At 33.3% G+C, this 23,116-nt stretch overlaps 2 protein-coding genes across 4 annotated transcripts in view; one reads left to right on the forward strand and one right to left on the reverse strand.

The window, feature by feature from the left end:
- CDC73 (cell division cycle 73) overlaps nucleotides 1-23,116 on the reverse strand; it is a 181,618-nt gene that overhangs the window by 107,933 nt on the left and 50,569 nt on the right. The gene's annotated exons all lie outside the window — the stretch shown is intronic.
- B3GALT2 (beta-1,3-galactosyltransferase 2) lies at nucleotides 9,353-15,982 on the forward strand. The gene is made up of 2 exons (XM_002923386.4): nucleotides 9,353-9,938; nucleotides 14,405-15,982. Exon 2 carries the CDS (start codon nucleotides 14,532-14,534, stop codon nucleotides 15,798-15,800), a length of 1,269 nt encoding a protein of 422 aa, XP_002923432.1. The 5' UTR covers nucleotides 9,353-9,938; nucleotides 14,405-14,531; the 3' UTR covers nucleotides 15,801-15,982.

The following is a 23,116-nucleotide window of genomic DNA, read 5'->3' on the forward strand; positions in this document are numbered from 1 at the left end:
AATTCCAGCCGGGGCAATTAGGCAAAGAAAAGAAAAAAAAAAAAAAAAGGCACCTGGGTAGTTAAGTGCCCAACTCTTCGTTTCAGCTCAGGTCAGGATTTCCCACTCATGACATAGAGCCCCACGACAGACTCCATGCTTAGCACCGAGTCTGCTTGTCCTTCTCTCTGCTCCTCCCCCCACTCACACACACAGCACGCACGCACGGGCTCTCTCTCTCTCTCAAATAAATAAATAATCTTGGGGGAAAAAAAAACTCCTATAACTCAAAAGCAAAAACCAAACAACCCAATTCAAAAATGGGCAAAAAACTCAGACGTTTTCTCCAGAGAAACTGACCATTCTCCAGATGGTCCATAGCACATGAAAATACGCTCAAACATCACTAATCATTCAGGACATGTACATCAAAACCACAATGAGATACCACTTCATACCCATTAGGATAGCTATTATTAAACACATAAAAAACAGAAATTAACAAGGATGTGGAGAACTTAGAATCTCTCTCTGTGCATGGCTGGTGGGAATGTAAAATGTGTAGCTGCTCTGAAAAATAGTATGGTGGTAACTCAAAAAATTAAACACAGAATTACCATATGATCCAGCAATTCCAATTCTTTGTATATAACCAAAAGAACTGAAAGCAGGGACTTGACTTGTATGGTGATGTGCATAACATTATTCACAATAGCCAAAAGCTGAAAACAACCCAAATGTCCACTGACAAACAAATGGATAAACAAATTATAGTTTATACATACAATGGAATATCATTCAGCCTTAAAAAAAGGAATGAAATTCTGATATGTGCTATAAAATGGATGAACCTTGAAAAACATTATGCTAAATGAAGTAGGCTAGACACAAAAAGACAAATACTATATGACTGTACTTCTATGAAGTACCTGGAAGAGTCAAATTCATAGAAATAGAAAGTAGAATACTCATTACCAGGGGCTGGAGAGAGGGCAACAGGAAACTGTTTAATGTATACAGAGTCTCAGTTTGGAATGATGAAAAAGTTCTGGAGATACAGAGTGGTGATGGTTGCACAACATTATGGATATACTTAATAACACTTAAAACGGTAAATCAAATATATAAACACAAAAAATCTTTTTTAAAAAGCACAAAAGAATAAATATAGTCTAATTACAAATGATGGCAGACAAAGGAATGTCTACTCAGAGAACACCCTATTTCCCCCTTTTCAGAGCTGGACTATACCCATAAGGGATAAACGCACGAACAAGCTGACCCAATCACATCTTCTCTCCTTTGGAGTTTGAAATCCATACTGAGAGATATGCCCAGCAATGTGAGCTACAGTTATCTGTAGTGGGCTGGCTTTAAGGAGGACTATATGTAAAAAGGACCAGAGAGCTGGTGTACATATGCAGAAAAAGTGACAAGTAATCATATGGCACCAGACAGAAACAGAAAAGGTTCCTTGATTCCTGACAGTCTTCCAATGTCTCACTGTGTTCTTTTAAAGGCCAATTTGTCTTTCTCAGTCTTGGGTTTTGCAGAATTTTCCTATACCATTATAATGTACATCCTTTTCTTCCTTACACTGACTTGAGCAAGTTTCTGCTACTTGAAATCGAAAGAGCAAAGACTAAAGTAAGTATTTTAATCTCAATGAAGACAAAACAAAAATCTATTCCTACCCAAATCCATTCACAGAATTAAAACTTTGACCTGGGAATAAATATTCATTTTCTTTATAGTCACAGACAAAACTGGAATACAAGTGCTCATGAATAACATTAGAAGATATTCACTGATTAAAAAACTAAATACCCAGTTTCCCATTCATCATTCTCTAGAATGCTTTTAGAAAGTAACTATGAAGGTTAATTTTATGGGCGATGGTACACCCAATAATTTGGTTAAAACATCATTCTGGATGTGTCTGTGAGAATGTTTCTGGGTAAGAGTAACATCTGAATCAACAGACTGAGGAAAGCAGATTGTCCTCCCCAATGTGGATGGGCCTCATAGAATCCACTGAAGAAATGAACAGAACAAAAGAGTAAAAAAGAATTCACTCTGCCTGGCTGTTGTCAAGCTGGGACATCAGTATTCTCTTGCCTTTGGACCCCGCTTTAGACTTGAGCTGTACACTCTCCTGGGTCTCCAGCTTGTTTACTGCAAATCCTGGGACATTTCAGTTTCTATAATCCCATGTGCCAATTCCTCCTCAACCAACCAACCAACCATCCATCCTATGGGTTGTTTCTCGGGAGAATCCAGACTAATACAAATACAGAGTGAAATCTGGATCAAAAGAGAGGAAAAGAAAGTTAAGACAGAATACAAAATCTTTACTTTTTTTTTTAAAGATTTTATTTATTTATTTGACAGAGACAGACAGCCAGTGAGAGAGAGAACACAAGCAGGGGGAGTGGGAGAGGAAGAAGCGGGCTCCTAGCGGAGCAGCCTGATGTGGGGCTCAATCCCAGAATGCCCGGATCACGCCCTGAGCTGAAGGCAGACGCTTAACAACTGCGCCACCCAGGAGCCCCAGAATACAAAATCTTTAAAGGGGTATTCTCACATAACGGGAAACTATAAAAAAAATTTTTTTCATTTGTTTACCTACAGATTAAAAAATTACATCCACATAAACGTAGATGAAACGCTTTATTATAAAACTGCATTAGAAACAAACCAAAGCATAGAAATTGATCTCCTTTAATACCAAAGTCTATAATGGCCACATACCTTTCTGGTACAAACGAACAACTCTTTTATATGTGTCATTGAGGCTTAATAAAAGCACAATCTTTCTCATTTAAAACTGGCAGGATTTTTTTTTTTTTTATAGTGGCAGAGGGCCAGGGGTAAGGCATCATTGTGTACGTTATGGGTCCATGGACTAAAAACAAATACACTGATGTAACCAGAGGCAGTGTGTATCAGTGCAAAAAACTTGATTTAGAAGTCCTGAACCCCAGGTTCTAGCTTTGGCTCTGACATATTAAAGAGTGAAGCTCTGAGAAAACCACAACCTCTCAGGGTCTTGATTAACTTGCCTCCAAAATGAGACAAGTAGATTTTTAGATGATTAAAAAGGTCTAACTCTGCCCTAAAAATCTATTATTATAATGTAAGTAATACCTTGTCACTATGAACAATGCCACTGCAGTACAACCCCAAAAGTCCAATTAACTAAGTTTAAAGACATAATTCAATATGGGTTTCTTCAAAGATGGTACAGCCACACAAATTTGTTCTTCTGTTCCATTGAATAAAAACGTGATACTCTCCTGCCCATCTCCCTCTATCAAAGGGTACATTTTTGGAATTAGCTAAATTTGACTGTTCTGAGAATCACACAATTATAGGTACTGGCAATAGAGGCAGAAAGGAAAATAACAACATTGAAAGCTTTAAAAGAAAACATTCAATGTTTTATCATTTAATATAATTCAATAAATTGAGGAAGCTAAAATAAACACAGACCTGTATATATTTAATTATTTGACCCCCTAACCCCCAACAAACACAGAGTCAACTGAAATATTCTGGAACATTATAAATGCCAGAGATATTAATAAATATAAAATCTGTGAAAAGTTACAGAGGAAATATGGAAAAACTCAAAGTCAACTACGAGCATATAGAAAAGAAACAGACTCAATATGTTAGTAAGAAATCAGGGAGATGATAAAAGAAAATGAAGAATACAACAAAAATGTAAAAATTTTCATTTTCAAAATTCTGGTTCACTAAAACTCAGCAATTGTATTATCCTTGAGACATCGTGTTATTTATTTAAAGAGAATAAAAATATTCAAAAAGCATGAAAAATTAATAAGATAAAAATGTAATGCAAACCAACTACAATTGGGAAGATCAAAAGTATCAAAACAGTGAAACTGAGTGACACCATAATGAATTACAGAAAACAATTTGAAACTGAAGGGAAAAAATTTAAATAAGTATATAACATTTTCTTCCAGTTATTTTGCTGCCTATTTAATCATCTATGTATCCTAAGTCTACTAATTTCTTGAATAAAAGGAACCTAATGACAAAGCTCATATCCCTCTGTAGCTTGCATATAAAAAAATGTTCAATGTAGTTGAAGTAAGAGAATCCCTTAGGCATCCTCTAAGAAGGTGGGGAAGGGGAAGAAAAATCAAACCCTAAAGTCAAACATTACCCATTCCTAATCCTCTAACCTTTGCCTGCCTCTTTTCTGCTCTGCAAAGTTTCTTTATACTTAAGTTCCTATTTCCAATCAGATCATAAATGATCATTCTGAAGAAAGTTCCCATGAATTTAGAATCAAGTATATTTATGCTCCCAGCTCTTCTCAAAAAAGCCCTTTGGGGAAAACATTCTATTTACTTACTTCTGACTTTTCCTTTCTCTCCTTATCTACTAAAGCTATTAAATAAAAAGCATTTTCTGATGCTAATAATTTGTATGTGAGTAATAACCCTTCTTTGTGAAGTTTTAGCAGAGTTTTAAGTTTCAACACATTACATCTACTGGAATTTACAAATTGTTTGTTATACTTTGTAATGAAGTAACAGTGTTTAAATTTTTAAATACTATCAATGTCTTGAGGAGTAGGGACTAAGGTGCCTGAGAACTTATTAAAAGACACTGACCTACTGGGCTTCACACCGTATCAAACTCAATATGCCTCCTGTGTATAAGAAATATTTTATATTGACCCCTTTTAACAATCTGAAATGAAATGCACAGGTAATATAAGCAACCTATGTATATATAATTTTTTAATGGAAATCAGTATCCTAATACAAAAAATGAAATTTTAAAAGAAATTTATGACAAACACAAGTATTTCAATATTAATCTCAGAAATGATTACACCAGAAGATATAATGAAGTAATTGAATGCTAGCACCTATTCATAAAATCACAGTGAATGTTATGATTACAAATGTCCACAGACTGGCATACTCTACTGGTAAGCCAACTACTACAAACAGGACTGCCACAGGCAATAGGATTTTTCAAAATGGTGAACTAACTACTGGTCAAGTTCAGAACCAAGTTGAGTACAATCTTCTTCAATATATACTGTGGTTACATACCTAGGAAAATTCAGTGCATGTGAAAACTTTACAAAATATACTTTGTATTCTAATTAAGTTTTAGGTTCATTAAAAATTGTCCCACCCACTGTAGATCTCCTTCCCTGGCCTCACTCACTAAGCGCCCTTCAATTATTTTGTCAACTAAAAATACCCTCATAAACTTCTAGAACACCTCCTAGAAAATAGCCTTTCCCCCACTGAGAACCCGAAGCTCACAAGAGTATCCCCTGTGTGCCAAATAACAAATGAGAGTCTAGCTGATTTATGCTACACTGAAACAGCGACAATACTAAGAAACTGAAGAATATACAAGCATAATACAAACTACTGCTGATTTTAATGCTTATATTTTCCCTTAGAATCATTAATAGTTTGCATGAATTAAAACTGATAAGGGTGTTGAAAATTAGTTCTGAAAGAGACACTTAAACCTAGCACTGCTTCCGAGTCAAAAGAAATTCTTAAACAGTATGAGTATCTGCTGCACAAGTTGGTGAAAACTGAAGAAGAAAAATAAGGCAGGCAAACACTGACACTTGTGGTCATTCTGAGATTGCTAATTTGAAATCAGGCTAATTTCTGCTTTGTAAGTTCAAGGAAAAGTAAAACTGGTTCATAAATCATCTATTGACTTCAAAGGAAAACTGTAAACTCTTAATGAACACAGTAATTTTTCTTCAAAAAGAGAAAACTACTTACTAATATTAAACAGCCAAAAATATGCCATTTGTCCATGTATTTATATATTGGAAAAGATTTCATCTGATTTTAAGTCAAAAGATATAAATTCTAAGCAAACATTACTCTATGCAAAACTGCTGATTGACCGCAATTAAAACTAAAGTTGGTCTCTAAATAACTAAGTCAAATGGCATTTTTCAGAGTACTATGGTGGAAATGACACCTGCTCCAAAACTAAGATTTTTCTCCAGCACTGGAAAGGTGAGCACTGGCCAAAATAAAAATGGCTTACATTTAGGGCCCAATTACTCATACTAAAGCACCAACAGGAATGAAGACGAATGTAGGGAAAACCAGATCCATGTCTCCCCTTCTCAAATTATTCAAGGATATTTGCTCATTCGCAGTGAATCGCCTGCCATGGTTGAAGTGTTATCCGCCACACCCTTTTCTCCCTCATTCTTTTTACCAAGGACATTTAGTTGAATTTACATAGGTAGTAAATTCCATGAAATGACTTATCTTTATTATTAGTGAGCAAATCTATACCTGATTCATCATGTTATAATGACTCAGAAACTACTAGCCAAATGAATAAAGTAGTAATTACTTCTGTACTCAACAGAAACTAAGAGTTCGGTGGCTATGCATATCCTGTCTGTAAATTCTGCCTTCTTGAGGGCTACTGCAGACATGCCCAAGAAAATCCTAAAACCAACCTGGACAGTTCTGGCCAAATACAGAGTAATAGCCTATTTTTCCCATCAGAGATGTGTTATAAGATTAAATAGTAGACCTATGCAAGTAAAAATTACAAGACATTTATAACTATAAAACTTAACAAAACAGCTGCCAGTTTCCTAAGTGTGGCAAAGAAATCTGTCACATTTACTGAGAAAGTTTAACCATAGAATTCAGATGTTAAAAGAAACTAGACTAAAGGAAGAACTTCTACAAGCTTGCCTGTCATAAGATTTTTACAGTTTCCCTTGGCTGGAAACATGCAGGTTGCTAGAAAAAGTTACTAAAGGAACTTGTATCTGGTAGTCTGCTCTGTTTTCGGTACTTTATGTAAAGTTCTTAGCCAGCTTAATTTAAATTTAAGAAACCAATGGTGGGTGTACCTAAAAGTTTAAAGTAAATTCTGATTAAGTAGATAGGCACCTTTTTATTAGTTTCTAGGAGTCTCTTTTGCTGTATTAACCCTTGCCCATAGCAAGCACAGCGGAGACAACAGTCCACTCGGTATTCAGGGGCTCAAACCAATACTGGGGGAACCATTAACCAGCAGGTTATCTGACAGAGCTGTCTTAATAATCAAGATCTATAATAAATCCGGCGGGACACCAAAAGAGTGAAATCAAAGGAACTAGCAAAAATAATAGTTTTATCCTTCCTAGAGAAAGGGTAGGGAAGGCGTCTAAACCATCTTTGTCTCCCTAACATTTAATAAACTGTGCCTACCTACAAATATTGGCACACATATTGATTAATATGTATTTGTTTGACAAGTGAATAAAATGAAAATATAAACATCCATTTATAATTCTATGAATGATTTCTGGATATGCTGTGCCAGTCCTATAAAAGAATTCCCACAATCTCTCCAGCAGTGTCCTCTAGTATTATGGTTAAGAACAGAGGATAAAGACTTAGATAATCTATCTTGCTTTAATTTCCAGCTGGCTTCTCTTATCACCAGTTGGCTGATATCTGGGATAATTATTTACAACTCCAAGCATTGGTTCTTCATCTTTATTTTTTTTTAAGATTTTATTTATTTATTCGACAAAGATAAAGAGAGCCAGCGAGAGAGGGAACACAAGCAGGGAGTGGGAGAGGAAGAAGCAGGCTCATAGCGGAGGAGCCTGATGTGGGGCTTGATCCCATAACGCCGGGATCACGCCCTGAGCGGAAGGCAGACGCTTAACCGCTGTGCCACCCAGGCGCCCCTGGTTCTTCATCTTTAAAATGGGTATTATGATAATTAAACTACTATTATGGGGGGGAAAAAGTCATTTAACTAATAGCTTAGATAGGCTTAGCATGCAAACTGATTTTGGGTAAATAACAGTCACTGCTTCTGGCTGCACAGTCAAATCCCATGTAAGGAATTATGATAAATAGTGATCTCCTAAAATCCACCTCTACTTTTGTAAAATACATTATTTTAAGTACGCACTTTAGCATTACTCTCCCACCTACCTTTAATATAAAAAAAAAGTAATAAGTATGTGGTATGAGTGGACATAGGGACTAAATAAAAACTGGCTTTCAATTTTCTCCTTCACATATAACCAGGAAAAGCCAAAGCTCTAGACCTTGGGTTTCCCATTTATAAAACTCTCAATATTCCTTCTAATATTTCTGGGAAAGTCGCATACACTCCTTAAAAAAAAAAATCATAGTATTCCTTCAAGTACAAAAAATATTTTATCAGCTACACTAAAAAACATGAGGACAAAAAATTTTAGAGTACTAGAGAAAGTGTAAATCTGTATTTGAAGTAATAGATTTAATTGCAGAAGACAGGTGGGACAAAGCATAGTTGACTACAAATACATAGTTTAAGTTCTAAAACCATAAATTTTTAGGAGTTAATGTCCTTGCAGTCTCACAGGAAAAACTGATAATTCAGGCTATTAAGGAAAAAACAAAACAAAACAAACAAACAAACGAAAAAACAGACAACGACCCAGTACTCTCCAGAAAAAAAGCAAGTGCCCAGGAGACTAACCATACAAAGAAATATTTCAGAGTATCTAGTGCTTTCTGAAAAATGTGCTTTGAGGCAAGTTAGTAAACAATCCTGAGATATTAGGACAAGTAAATATGATTAGTAAAACCTTATTATTCACCAAGAAGATCCTCTAGAAGTGTGCTATATCCACTTTATCATTTTGTTGGATTGTCATACTCGTTAATTTTAGAGAAAAGAAAGAATAAAAAATAAATGCTGGCATTAAAAGGTAATTAAAAATAAAGTTTTGCTGCCTTTAAGAACACTAGAAACCACATAAGAGCAAAAAAGAAGTGGGCTGTATCCCATCATGTGTCATTAAGTAATCCACTCCAGCTGACTTATAAACTCCAGAAAACTGGGGGTGGGAATATGTAAGTTATAGATAAAAAAATAAATGGTCTGAGTCTTATATAGATACTAGTAAAACTGGAGCTATTTGAAAAAATAAACTTCAAAGGAAGGAGTCCACTGAAAGGGTTAAATTGCACCAAGTTACACATAAAAGCTTATATTGCTTGGGTCCTATAAAATTATGTAAGAAACATAAAAACCAACATCTAACACTGAAACCTTTAGAAAGCCTGTGCTTAAGCATAAAGTAAAAAAAAAAAGAAAAAGGAAAAATAAAATTATAACCATTTCATAATCATCCCTTTTTCATATTATGCACTCATCACTACACTTACACTGAATATATATAATTTATCACACAGAAGCAAAATCTCTAAGCTTCTCCCTACCTTAGGTTTTTAGTCAAAATGAATGCAAACAATCACGTGGGATTCAGCCAAGCAGTGACGTTAAATTCTGCTCTGTCAGAGAGAGCATCTGTCAAGCCCACATTTAAACTGCTGCCTGCCTGTGCAGCAGCTGAGGAACCGTGGATTTCATATTATAGACTAAAACCCCAGTAAAACTGCTCAAAATCCTTCCTGCAGCTGCCAGGCAACAGCGAAAGAGAGTTAAATCCTATTCTATTCCAATACAATCGAAACACTACATTCTAGCTCTGGCTGCTTTACATTGCAGCTCAGTGTTATTACTAGAAATATGGATACTGAGAAGAGAATACAGCACTGCATTGTCCGGCCAGGAAAACAGCAGATGTAAAAAGCTTCAATGCATCAACTGTCGGCAAGAGTCAACAGTGCTCCGAATAGAGCGGACAACTACAGCTCTTTTGTTTAAAGAACAAGAAAGAAAATGAAAGAAAGGAAAAATCTCAGACGACTAGGATCCATATGAACAAGGAGGGTAACTCGAAGACAAGCAGACAGATGGACACTCTGGATACTGTGAAAAGCAATCGCAGGAGGCAGACTATTGGGGGATGTGCGCATGTTCGATAGCATCTTTTTTGCTGAAGTGATGGCGTGCCAAAAGTATTTTCAGTGGGCATAATCCTCTCCACATAAATGGCCTGACCAAGGAAGGTATGTCAATATCTTGTGTGTAATATTCATTTAAATGTCTGTTACCTTTTCATAGCCCTGGAGGCACTAATATCTGATAAACAAGTTCATCCAGTTCACCGTCCTTGAAACTATGAAAGGGTTTCTAGATATATGATTTTAAAATCTGTCATTGTTAAAGCTGTCATTGCTTTATTCAAGTAAATATGTCGCTTGAAGTAATTACGGATTAAGGATGTATAAAAGAGAGAAAAGGCAAATAGTAACAAGACGTGCTTAAAGGATTCTCTGAGAAATTAAACTTAAAAAGAAAAAAACTGTAGCCATCTAAAGAAAACAAGCAAGCCTCTATCAAATTAGGTCAAAATGAATTCTTATCTAGTAAATTAATCTCTTAAAAGCGGCTATCGAAAGAGACAATGCAGTGAAATTTTATTAAATAGTATCAAAGATGATCTTAATATTAAGAGCTTTTTTCAAAGTCCTCTTAAAACAAATTATTAATATATAACAGCTTTTACTAACAAAATCTTCCCTCCAAGATCCATCTCCCCAAATAAAGATAACAAACACAAACTAAGAGAGTATCAACAAATATTATTATGGAGCTATAAGAATACTAAAAGGAAAGCATTTGCATAGGATCACATAAGGCAGTGTGAGTTTTATGCACAGCACACCACCACAGTAGATTTGCATGTTATTACAGTGTCCATGAATACAACTTTAAACAAAGAAATATCAATAGTTGCTAAAAATTCCCCCACTTGAAAAAGTGAGCTTTCGTTTTGAGCAACTGACATATTCTAAATAATCAAATTTAAGATTGTTCTTGGTGATCATTTTTAAAGTGAAACTCCAAACAGAAAATGAAAATAATCTGATATAAAAATATTCAGGAACAGCAATACAGGGACAAAAAATTAAATATAAATGTAGCTACTGTGCTTCTAGGCTGTATTAATATGTACTAACAAACTACCATCACGGTATGTGTGTGCTGGGCAGAAATAAATCTAATAAACTATTTAAACAACAATCACAGAATAGAAACTTATGGCTCAGGAACTCAAATTCAAAAATTTTTACGGATCTATCACAGATACTGATATTTTGCTCAATCTCACAACACAACTCAATATTATTTAATAATCACAAAAGGCAAAACATTTTAAAGGCACATGTAAGCATTCCATTCTAAAATTAAAATAAAACAAGTTTATCAGGCCCTATTACTATCACATCTCAATGTGAACTCTCACTGCCATACCATACATTTTTATTCCACTACAGAATGAAATCAGATGGGATTAAATAAAAAAATATAGTTGTGAAAAATCTCAAGTCTCTCTTAGAGCCTTTTCTCTCAATGTTAATAGTACCAATTAAACATTTTTGTAAGCTAGATATCTCAAAAGCACAGAATTTTTTTTTATTCAAGCACCAGTAAAATCTAGGACTGTTCCAACACACTAAAGATAACAACACTTTTAAAAGCCAAATGATAAAAAACTGTGTGTGTGTGAGAGACACAGAGAGAGAGAGACAGAGAGAGAGAGAGCGCAAGTATGTGAAGTAACTGAACATTTCAGATAACAATCTCTCCATAACTTCAATTCATAAGATTAAATACACATTAATTTGAAAAAATTATCACAAAAAGAGCTAAATCAAACGTATTTCTATGCTGAAAATGTAGAACTGCAAAATTATTTAGATTGCCACAATATTTTAACTTTCTTGTCATGTTCCCACTTTTTAAGAATTAAAACACAACAGGCAGTAACTGGAGAATAATTTTAACATTTAATAAAAGGAAGAACAGTTACTTTAATTTTACATTTTTTAACAGAAAAATTATTATGAATACCTGAGAAACTTTTAATAAAGAAATGTTTAAAGCTAGACACATGCACTTCATTTATCAATGGGAGATTACCACCTGAATATATATGAATTTAAAGCCTAGGAAGCTTAATATTTACAAACATACACATGTCATGAATTTAAATTAAGATGCATCTCCATCACCTACTGCTACAAAATCATATAGGACCATAAACTATGTATTTATGCTAGATTACAATATATAATAATATGCTGTTTTCTATAACAGGGAAATACTTTAGAGATATCATTTCAAGTATACTGCTTTCATAAAAATATCACGATTTATTACTGTGATATTTACCTTCATTCATTTCTTCAGTTGTTTATTCAAAAATCTGATCTTCTATTTACTGCTTCTTAAAAACCATCAAATTTACACTTGTAAAAGACATAAATGATGGGACTTCAAACAGATACCAGGCATATATCAACAAAAAGGTAACATATTTAACTTAGTTTTGGAATGTTTAAAATAGATTACCAAATAAATTTAAAAAGCAACTTTTGTTTCTTTTAAATTTATACACATAACCCTTATATCTAACTGGCATCTTTACAGAGTGGAAAAGAATCATTACTGTTTATCAAATATTTCATATAAAAATAAAAGCTGAGAAAGAGTTTCCTGGTCCAAACAGAATGGCCAACTATTTACAAGTACAGGAAGGAAAAAAACTGAGTTTCTAAATCAGAACGCTTAGCTTATTTTCAGTTTAGTTCACAGCAGAACTGTTTTGCTGGTACAGTGAACAGTCTTGGTCTTTATTATAGTAATGTGAAATTAAAATTCATGTAAAGAAACTCTAATAAATAGCAAACTAGATTCTATGTTTTTAAAACCCCAAACTTAAAAATCAGTTTGTATTTCACACAAAGATTGAACAATATTTTACATTTGAGAACCATAACTTCTAAAAGTACTACATATAATTTCAGATACTAGAAATTATCAAAAGCTGGCGCCTTTACTATTATACTTCGGAAATTTGTTCAAATTCCCACCTACTTGCTCCTCCTAGTGGCTGCTGCTAGAATAGTACTTTCATTCATATATGTCTAACCCTTTCAATCAATATTTTCAAAGTACTTCATACTAAATACGTGAATTTTCCAGTAATTTTTCAATTATATGAGGATTTCCACGTAAATACCATTTCCCCAAGATAATTAAGTTTCATTTCAAGGTTAAGCAACTTTGGCATTAAGCATGAATCTATTAATATCACAGGCCAAACACAAAGATACATATGCACCGAATTTTAAATAAATGTTACTACTAAATTTAATTGGCAAGTTTTCTTTCGTGTAAGAAATAATTTTCACTAAAAAAACAGTGAAAAAATTAAAATTAGTTATCAGTCCCCTTCTCAACAAGTTTTTTCTCTTTAACAGAAATCAAGTTACGGCTCCTTTCACCCACCTTTACCCTCACATCTTGATCTAGAAAAACTAAGAACTGAAAAACATCAACAAATCTGTGCTATGTACTGAAAAATCTTGTTCAAAGATAACACCACCAGCTTTTAATATGTAGCATCATGAACCTCCCATACTGACATCTCATAACCTTTTAAAAAATCTGGGGTTCTTAGTACCATGCTACCGGAAGTCCTAAAAATTTAACAAATTCTCTGTACACAAATGTAGAACACAGCAAAATTCGAGAATCTTTTAAAAAGCATTTTGTAAAATTTTAAATTTTAAACAGCTGGATATGATAGTACCTAGTGCCTATATTCTGTAAGAAATCTGAAAGGACTGTTCAAAGTAGTTCTTTGTTTAATTCTAACATGGAGACTCAACTGAGATTATGTGATAGTGTTCTGCCACGGCCAAAGATAAAGATAATTGCTATATTTTAAAAATCAATCTTAAGTCTAAGTAATAAGGACAATGATCTCCTGAATACCTCATCTTTGAAGTGGAAGGTTAAAATGAGAAAGAATATTTGAAAATGTTCATCATTTATTACTGTCTTAAAATCATGTACTGAAGTTACTGGACCCTGAAAATTAATTTTGACAGGTGCATCTTCTCACTGACTTTCTCAACACAGTAGGGGCCAATGGAAACATGCCAAGCAGTGTACTGTGACTAACAGAACTCTGCCATAATCAACCTTGCACCGTCTGTCCCACAACTGATACATGACCATTTTACAAAAAAGGCCGCTGACTGTGCACCATACCACCAATGGTATGTCAAATCAATTTTAATTAATGCCAATAAATTTTCCATCTGCTCTCAGGCCTTCTTACATGGCCTCTCTCAAGAATCTAGTAACATTCTTCTCTTCTACAGGCACACAACTTTTAAATCTTTAACTCAGGTCAAAAGTACAAATGACCAGACCTACTCAGACAATGAAATAACTGTAAGAAAATTAACCCATCCCTTTTCTCTTTGAAGTGCTCATCCTGTTCTCAGTGACATTATGTTACAAAGGGTAAACAAATTATAAACTTCATTCCTGGGTTATCATATTTTCACAACTTAAAAAAATTCCTATTTGCCCTATTATTAACATCCAAAGTCTCTTTTCAGGCAGTTCTATAAATATTTAGCATTTTGTAAATTTTTATGTTTCATCTTTATAGAATAACTGCATGGGAGACAACGTGGCCGAATTAAAAAATGATTACCAAAGAACAGTACTGATTCAGGAGAAGGAAACATTTTCAGCCACCAGTAGTATCTCATATCCCATTACTGGATATTTACAACATGCTTCAGTGGAGGAGAAGACACTGCTGCTTTGCAAAGATGAGCTGGAATGCCAAGAGGTCACTGTTCCGTACCCATCTTATTGGTGTACTTTCTCTAGTGTTTCTTTTTGCTATGTTTTTGTTTTTCAATCATCATGACTGGCTGCCAGGCAGAGCTGGATTTAAAGAAAACCCTGTAACATATACTTTCCGAGGATTTCGTTCTACAAAAAGTGAGACAAACCACAGCTCTCTCCGGAACATTTGGAAAGAAACAGTCCCTCAAACTCTGAGGCCTCAAACAGCAACTAACTCCAATAACACAGACCTGTCGCCACAAGGAGTTACAGGGCTGGAGAATACACTTAGTGCCAATGGAAGTATTTACAATGAAAAAGGTATCGGACATCCAAATTCTTACCACTTCAAATATATTATTAATGAACCTGAAAAATGCCAGGAGAAAAGTCCTTTTTTAATACTGCTAATAGCTGCAGAACCTGGACAAATAGAAGCTAGAAGAGCTATTCGGCAAACATGGGGCAATGAAAGTCTAGCACCTGGTATCCAAATCACACGAATTTTTTTGTTGGGCGTAAGTATTAAGTTAAATGGTTACCTTCAACGTGCAATACTGGAAGAAAGCAGACAATATCATGATATAATTCAACAGGAATATTTAGATACATACTACAATTTGACAATTAAAACACTTATGGGCATGAACTGGGTTGCAACATACTGTCCACATATTCCATATGTTATGAAAACTGACAGTGACATGTTTGTCAACACTGAATATTTAATACATAAGTTATTGAAGCCAGACCTGCCTCCCAGACATAACTATTTTACTGGTTACCTAATGAGAGGATATGCACCCAATCGGAACAAAGATAGCAAGTGGTACATGCCACCAGACCTCTACCCAAGTGAACGCTATCCTGTCTTTTGTTCTGGGACTGGTTACGTTTTTTCTGGAGATCTGGCAGAGAAGATATTTAAAGTTTCTTTAAGTATCCGTCGTTTGCACTTAGAAGATGTATATGTAGGGATCTGTCTTGCCAAGTTGAGAATTGATCCTGTGCCCCCTCCCAATGAGTTTGTGTTCAATCACTGGCGAGTTTCTTATTCAAGCTGTAAATATAGCCACCTAATTACCTCTCATCAGTTCCAGCCTAGTGAACTGATAAAATACTGGAACCATTTACAACAAAATAAGCACAACGCTTGTGCCAACGCAGCAAAAGAAAAGGCAGGCAGGTATCGCCACCGTAAATTACACTAGAGAAGACAATTTTTTTTTCAAATGTGCAATCTGTAAAATATTGCTAAAAGCATGTATAGTTAAAACTGATTACATCCATAGGACAAGTTTTAGTTAAAACTCATAACATAAAGTAATTCAAAAATTATTTTTTTAATTTCTGAAGGTAATTCTTAAAAATACAACACTATATAACAAAAAGGTATCCCAAAAGAATCTATTTAAAAAAAAACTGTATAAGGGGATTCTGTGTATTAACATGCAATAATAAGCATGCATACATCAATGGTTCAAGACTTATGTTAGGGGCCAATAAGATGTATTTACATATATTTTCCACATAAATTTTAATTTAAGAAATGGAGACAGTCAAAAGACCCTTCATTTTAGATTCAGTTTTTCATTTTAACATATAATTAAATGTAAATAAAACATTACTGTCAATCTTAAGGAAACTTTGTAATTGTGCAAAGGACAAATTTTCTGACCTGACTATTCTAGGGTTCTAAAACTATATTCCATGCAATAAGATTTAGTTGAATTAGTCCACAAACACATTTATAAAGTTCAGATGTTTCATCAATGCAATTCTCATCCAAGTATTTACCTTTTAAAAACAACTGAGATACTCATTTTCTTTTCTTAGTACATATACCGGGGGAAATTATTTTGACTGATGTGATAAAATGTGAAAAAAATCAATGTGTCTCAGGCTCAAGTTTTTATAAGGAAAAAAAACCAGTAAATGTTTCAAAATAGACAGTTTGTTTCCTCGTTGGTGTTAAGGCCAAGCTAGTATTTCACTGAGTTATTGTATTAGATCAGTTACTGCACTCTTAAGGACTACTACCACTTAACTTCAAGGATATCTGTAAAAATATATCATGTTCCCCTAACGGAAGCAAAAGTAATTACAGGCAAAAAGAGAATGTACTGTTGAAAAAAGATACAGGATAAAGAGTGCAGCAGCAGTTTCATTCAATACATTTTTAAGATGCATGTCTGCCAAACTGCAACATATGGGAAGTTTATTTCCTGACAGCAGGTGTACACATGCCAATACTTAATCATTTTATGGCACCTACTTCTTTGTCAGAGTGCCAAGTTTACAAACCTGCAGTTTTTAATTTGGTAGATGACAACTATTCTGCGTCACCAATTTCAAACCTTTTTTGGGAGGGATGGGGAAAACTACAAATGTTTGATGAACACTTGATTCTAGGATGACAAATGTATACAATGCACTTTTACCAAGCTTTTAATAAAAAAAAAAAAGGTAAAAAAAATCTTTACTGAGTGTTACAACAAATATTTTCACAGTAACTTTGTTTGGCTCCATACAAATTTTAAAATCAAGAAATAGAAACCTGCTAAGTTTAAAAGTGTCTTTATTTCATACAAGTATGTAAAACCTAAATCTAATGAAGATATTACTTATCCTAATTCTAATGACCATTTTTATTTTTGATTCTATTCTGAAGAGACAGTGTACCAAAACAGAATTTTTATAATTGTTAAAGTTCAGAATCACAGAAACTATTTAAGTACTCATTATTTAATATGTTGAATTCTATTTATACAGAATTTATCTCTCATTTTCAATTTAGTAATCTAAGTATTCTATTCTACATAAAGTAATTTTGAAAGTCAACCTACATAACACCCCCAGCTCTTGGTTAAGTTCATTTTTCACTTTATTATTCTGTAAGATTATAAAAAGACTAAAATTACTAAATGCCAAAGTTACTAAATGAAAGTCACACATAGGAGGATAATACCAAATTAAATAAGTTTGATGAGGGACAAAAGTAATTCTCCCTTCAATGCAGAGTAATTCATTTATACTTCAGAAGTTAAAAAAAAAAGGTATATGTATGCATGTATAGGTATATACCCAGACAGAACCCAAGCACTATTTGCCTAAATTATCATTACAGTGTAGGATCTTTAAAAGATAGTATTTTCCTTCTCGAAAAATTCAAGTTTAAACAGTTGACTTAAAAAAAAACAGAATTCTTAACGGATAACTAAATTTCTCCCAGCTCAGACATCAATGTCAAATCATTTCAACATCCCTGAGAATACATACTATCTTAAGAACTGATAGTATGCTGATAACACTGCATTCTCAACACTGGATCAAACAGTAAAGTTTCCTAAGACTGCTGAAAATCTTTATTTTAAAATAAATATTCTATTAATTTATTTTTGTCCCTTCACTCTCAATATGTAAGATTAATTCTTCAGAAAATACAAATTTTTATATTATGATACCTCAACATCTCACCAAGTATGTTGACTTACCTACTGTTAACTGTGCCTTATTCATGCCCAGTACTATATGATTTTTATTATACATAAAAATATGATTTTAAATTATATTTGCACTGCATTTGGTCAAAGAAAAAGTTTCAGGAACAACAACTATATAATCTTTTTGCTCAAAGTGTTAATAAATATTTTAAGGGATAAAAACACCAAAACTTTTAATAGTTACACTAGTTTGTTTTGATCAAGATTACAGGTGATGAAATTCTAATTCAAGCAAATAATTTAAATTTCTCACCTCTTAGTATACAGCAGAATCATATAATCTCAACTGGAATCTTACTGACATCTATTAACCAAAAACCCCTATAAAAATAATAACAACAATGGCAGCAGGAACTATTTATTGACAGACCATACACTATATGGCTGGTACTATGTTGAACCACTTTATATACATGCTATCACAGAATCCTTAAAAATAACACTAAGAGATGGGGAAGGAAGGCTCATGCAAGAAGTTAAATAGCTAAGAACACACAGCTAGTAAAAAGCAGCAGAGTTCCATCTTTAAAGACCATGTTCTCAACCACTATGTTATTCTGCTATATATTTCACATATGACACCTGCTATAAGGTCTGAAGAGCTAAGCAAAAATGGCCTGTCCTCTATTCCACTATTCTCTGATTATTCTTCATCTTTTGCCAAGGAAGGCTTCATAATCATTTTCTTACACTGGAGGGGCACCTGATGTTAGGTGCAAACAAAGAGAAGGGAAAAGAGAGGAAATCTGATCACTTTGTTATTTTTTCTTCTCCATTTCAATTGTTTACATCTGGTGGGCAAAACCTTAGAAAACTCAAAGCGTTATTGCTTATCTCTTGCTTCTTTGGGCACTAAGATACATCTGTAAACAACAGGCATGTTGCAGTTAGAAATTATAAAAAGAGGGCTATCCGAAGCACAACTGGATCATTTCTAACAAACAAAAGTAACACTGTATTTACTCACTCTACAGGTTTAGTCACCTACTGTTTTGGGATGAGGTGGTAAAATCCTTTTACCTAGCTGACTTTAGGTTTTGGATTTGTTTTTCCATTTTTTACTGCTTAACTACAAAATCTATTAAATTAACATAGGTTTAAGAAGACAAGAGATTATTGCTACTATGCATACATTTCTAATATACCTCATAGAATATCAGTTTATCACTTAAACATTACTCTCAGAAGACACAGAATATCAGTTTATCACTTAAACATTACTCTCAGAAGACAGGTAATGCACACAAATACTAAAAAGCGACATGTTGAGTTTTAGGGAAGAAACCTGTCCTGCACTTCATCAACACACACAAACACACCCTCCTCTAAGCATGATATAACTATAAATCTTATTACTTTCAAGTACAATAATGTGAGAAGAGGAAGAAAAACACTTCTGTATCTATAGGAATTGTTTTCTCTCCCTTTACCAGTGCAAATGTCTGAGCTAAAGGAAAGCTGGAGCTAAAGGAATTGCCTCACTCTGTTTATTAGCCTAATTATTTCAACTTCCGACTCAATCTTATAGATTCTAAATGCAAATATCTCACTATCGTCAGTATCCTAAACTCTGAAAAAATAGGTCAAGAGCATCATAAAAAAGTATTAAACAGAAAACTAATATTATATGCAAAATCTTGAATTTACACCTTTATGAGTTTTTAAGTGAATGTTTAAAAATACAAATTTATACAACAGAATAAAACTGATTAAGGTGTTTGTCATAACTAAAATGCTATTAAAATGCTAGATAACAAGAATTAACATGAGATTATGATGGCAATGAGAATTTTCTAACATACTGAAGGCTTGAAACTAGTTAATGAAAACACATTACAAACAATAAATTTATTTAAAGGAATTTAAAAAAACTGTTTCCACTTATGAGTTAAAAAACAAATACTATCAGAAAATTAAAACTAGAAAAAATTACCATAAGCCATAGCCAAAATCTACTTATTATCAGACAAAATTAAGAAATAAAAATGTTCAATGAACCCATAACTAAACATTGTTTTATGGTTTAACTATAGTTTTCAAACTAATTTCCTCAGGTATCTCAGTAGTAAGTAGTAAAACCAGGAGAGCAGTGTTCTGGAGTCCTGCCCTCACTTTAATACAACTGCACTTTCATGTTTTTTTATGAAAAGATACCCTGACAAAGTTCATTTGAAAAGAGGCCAATGTTTTTTTGTTTTTTTCATTGAGAACTATCTCGATTCTTAAACTGAAATGTAACTACAGAAAATAGAAAAATACATATATTCACTCAACAGATCAACTCAAAGAATAAATGGAACACAGATAATCAGTCAAAAGCAAGATTAAAATAGTAATCCAAGAGTTTTACACATAATATATATGTAATACATAAGCCATTATACAATACAGATGGTAAAAAAATTAATCCACAAAAGCAACAATTTAAAAATAAGGAATTATCACAACAAGTAAGGACTTCTATGGAGAAAACTAAACTTTTACTCAGAGGTATAAAAATTCTGACAATGTAAGAACAGACTGCTTTTTTTAGTTAACAAGAATACCTACTTTCAAAAATGGCCATTCTTTCCCCCAATTAACATGTTTTTTTCAGCTACATTTTTATATATTCTAGGGGAAAAACTGCTGTAATATACAGGGTCAGTATAAGCCCAATCCAAGCTTAATGAATATTTCTTAAAGTTTTTAGTGTGCGTGGATGGAAATCATGACATGATTATAAAGACAATTTGGAAAAAAGGTATCAGTAGCTAAGAAAATATTCAAAATGATCACAAAGAATTTACTATAAAGCAACAATGATTTTGGTTTATACTGGCATAATAATTAGGTAGTTAAATCAAGAAAAAAAAATTAGACCTGAAAAGATCCTCACATTTACAGTAACCTGACATCATGAGCACATTAGAACTTAATATTCTCCCATTATTAAAGAGAGAAACTAGATGATGTCTAGGCTTTAATGCTTAAGATTCAAGTCAAGTCCTACTATTACAAAAATAAATTCCACGTGGAGCAAAGTAAGTACAATATATACTGTACTAATATTTACCAAACCTACCACGTGCCAGATATTGTTAAGCACTTTAATGGGGGACTATGGGGACAATTTTATTGATTGAAGAATAAAAAACAAATCAAACAGAGAAAGAAATCAAGGAAGAAAAAGATAAATAATACTAACCTCTACATAAAATTAACTTGAGCCATAAAATTAAAAGACAAAGGCAAACTGTAAATTGAGAAAATATTTACAGTAACTGACAGTAGGACAAGAGTCCTGATATAAAAAGAACTCTTACAAGTAAGAAAATAGTTTTGATATATAAAGAACTCTTACAAGTAAGAAAATATCAATATTCCAAAAGATTTCTGGCCATAAGCCATAAATAAATCACAAACAACAATCATCCATTAAGTAAAACATATTCGGCCTCACCAGTATTCATATACACACACTTAGAAACTATGTCCCATCTTTATTAAACTGGAAGATATTTTTTAAAATAGTCTACGCAGGTAATGAAAATGAGAAAGTTCCCCACCAGAGGCAGTGTAAACTGGTACAGACTTTCTGAAAAGCAACTTAAAAATTTTTAACCAAAAAAACCCAAAACCCAGAAGACAAAAAACCCAAGACATTTTGAGCCATTAATCCACAATTAAAAATCTATTATAAGGCCATAATCGATCATGGAAAAAACTTGTAAATTTCCAAAAGAGGTATTAAACAAACTGTGCTAGTTATATAATGGAATATTACAGTCATTCAAAACTTGAATTCAAAGACAATTTAATAATAGAAAAACACTCATATGCTTTATGAAGCAAAGCAAAACAAAACAGAACAAAAACCCCCAAAACAAAACAATGTAGTATGGTTCATAATCCACAACAATACACATCTTCCCCCACCACCACCAAAAAAAACCAGAAAATAAATGTTAAAAAATAAACGTGATTTCTGGAAAATGGAATAATGGGTATTTTTCTTCTATTTTTCTGTATTTTTTAATCTTTCCAGGTTTAAAATTAAGGAAAAATGGTCAGTAACAAGCTAATGAGCATCATATCAAAGTTTGTACTATACATCTTACACTGTTAGCACATGTTCACTGAAGCTACTCTAATACATTTTAAACATTTTTAAAGAACTTTTTAGAAGTAAAGACGATAATCAAAACTTTAATAAAATGACTGGACCAGAAGATGTCTGAGATACTTTTTTCAATTATTCAAATATTTTTTGAGAGCCTACAATCTGCTGGGTACAGACACTATGATGATAATCTGGTAAGATATGGTCTAATTTTAATAAATGATGTTTGGGTACGTGGACAGTTATAAGAAAAAAGAATCAGATCTGTTCTTCAACCATATATTATAATAATTTCCAACCAGATGAAAGATCTAAATGTAAATAATGAAAGAAACCAGTTCTATAGCGGGAAAAAGTGAATTCCTTTATAATTTGGGAGAAGAGTTAACTTCCCTAAATACGACAAAACCCAGAAGCAGTAAGAGATTTATAAATGTGATTACAAAAGATTTTGAAAGAAACTTTTGCATGGCAATAAAATCAACATCAACAAAATCAGAAAACAAATGACAATCTGAGAAAAGATAGCTGTAACCTGTAAGAGTTTAATATTCTCTATATACTGGAAAGATACAGAGATCGAAAAAGGAGGTGGAAAAGACCAACATTCTGATAGAAAAATGGGGGAAAATATTAGCTGACAGAGAAAGAAACGATATGACCCTTAATCATCATCATATCACTGGGAATGCATAAAAAAACCACTAAGAGAACATTACTCACCTGTCAAGGTAACAAAAAGTTAAGTCTGACATTTTACTCTTTTGATAGACCTGTAGGGCAACAGGCACATTCATACATACTATGGAAACAAAAATGGTACAACTCCTAATGGGGGAGAATTTGGTTAACATCCTGCAAAAGTACAGAAGCATTTACCCTTTACTTATCAATTCTACATCCAGGAATCTCTTCCCAAAAC

Source organism: Ailuropoda melanoleuca, chromosome 8 (assembly GCF_002007445.2).
Source record: "Ailuropoda melanoleuca isolate Jingjing chromosome 8, ASM200744v2, whole genome shotgun sequence".
NCBI lineage: Eukaryota > Metazoa > Chordata > Mammalia > Carnivora > Ursidae > Ailuropoda > Ailuropoda melanoleuca.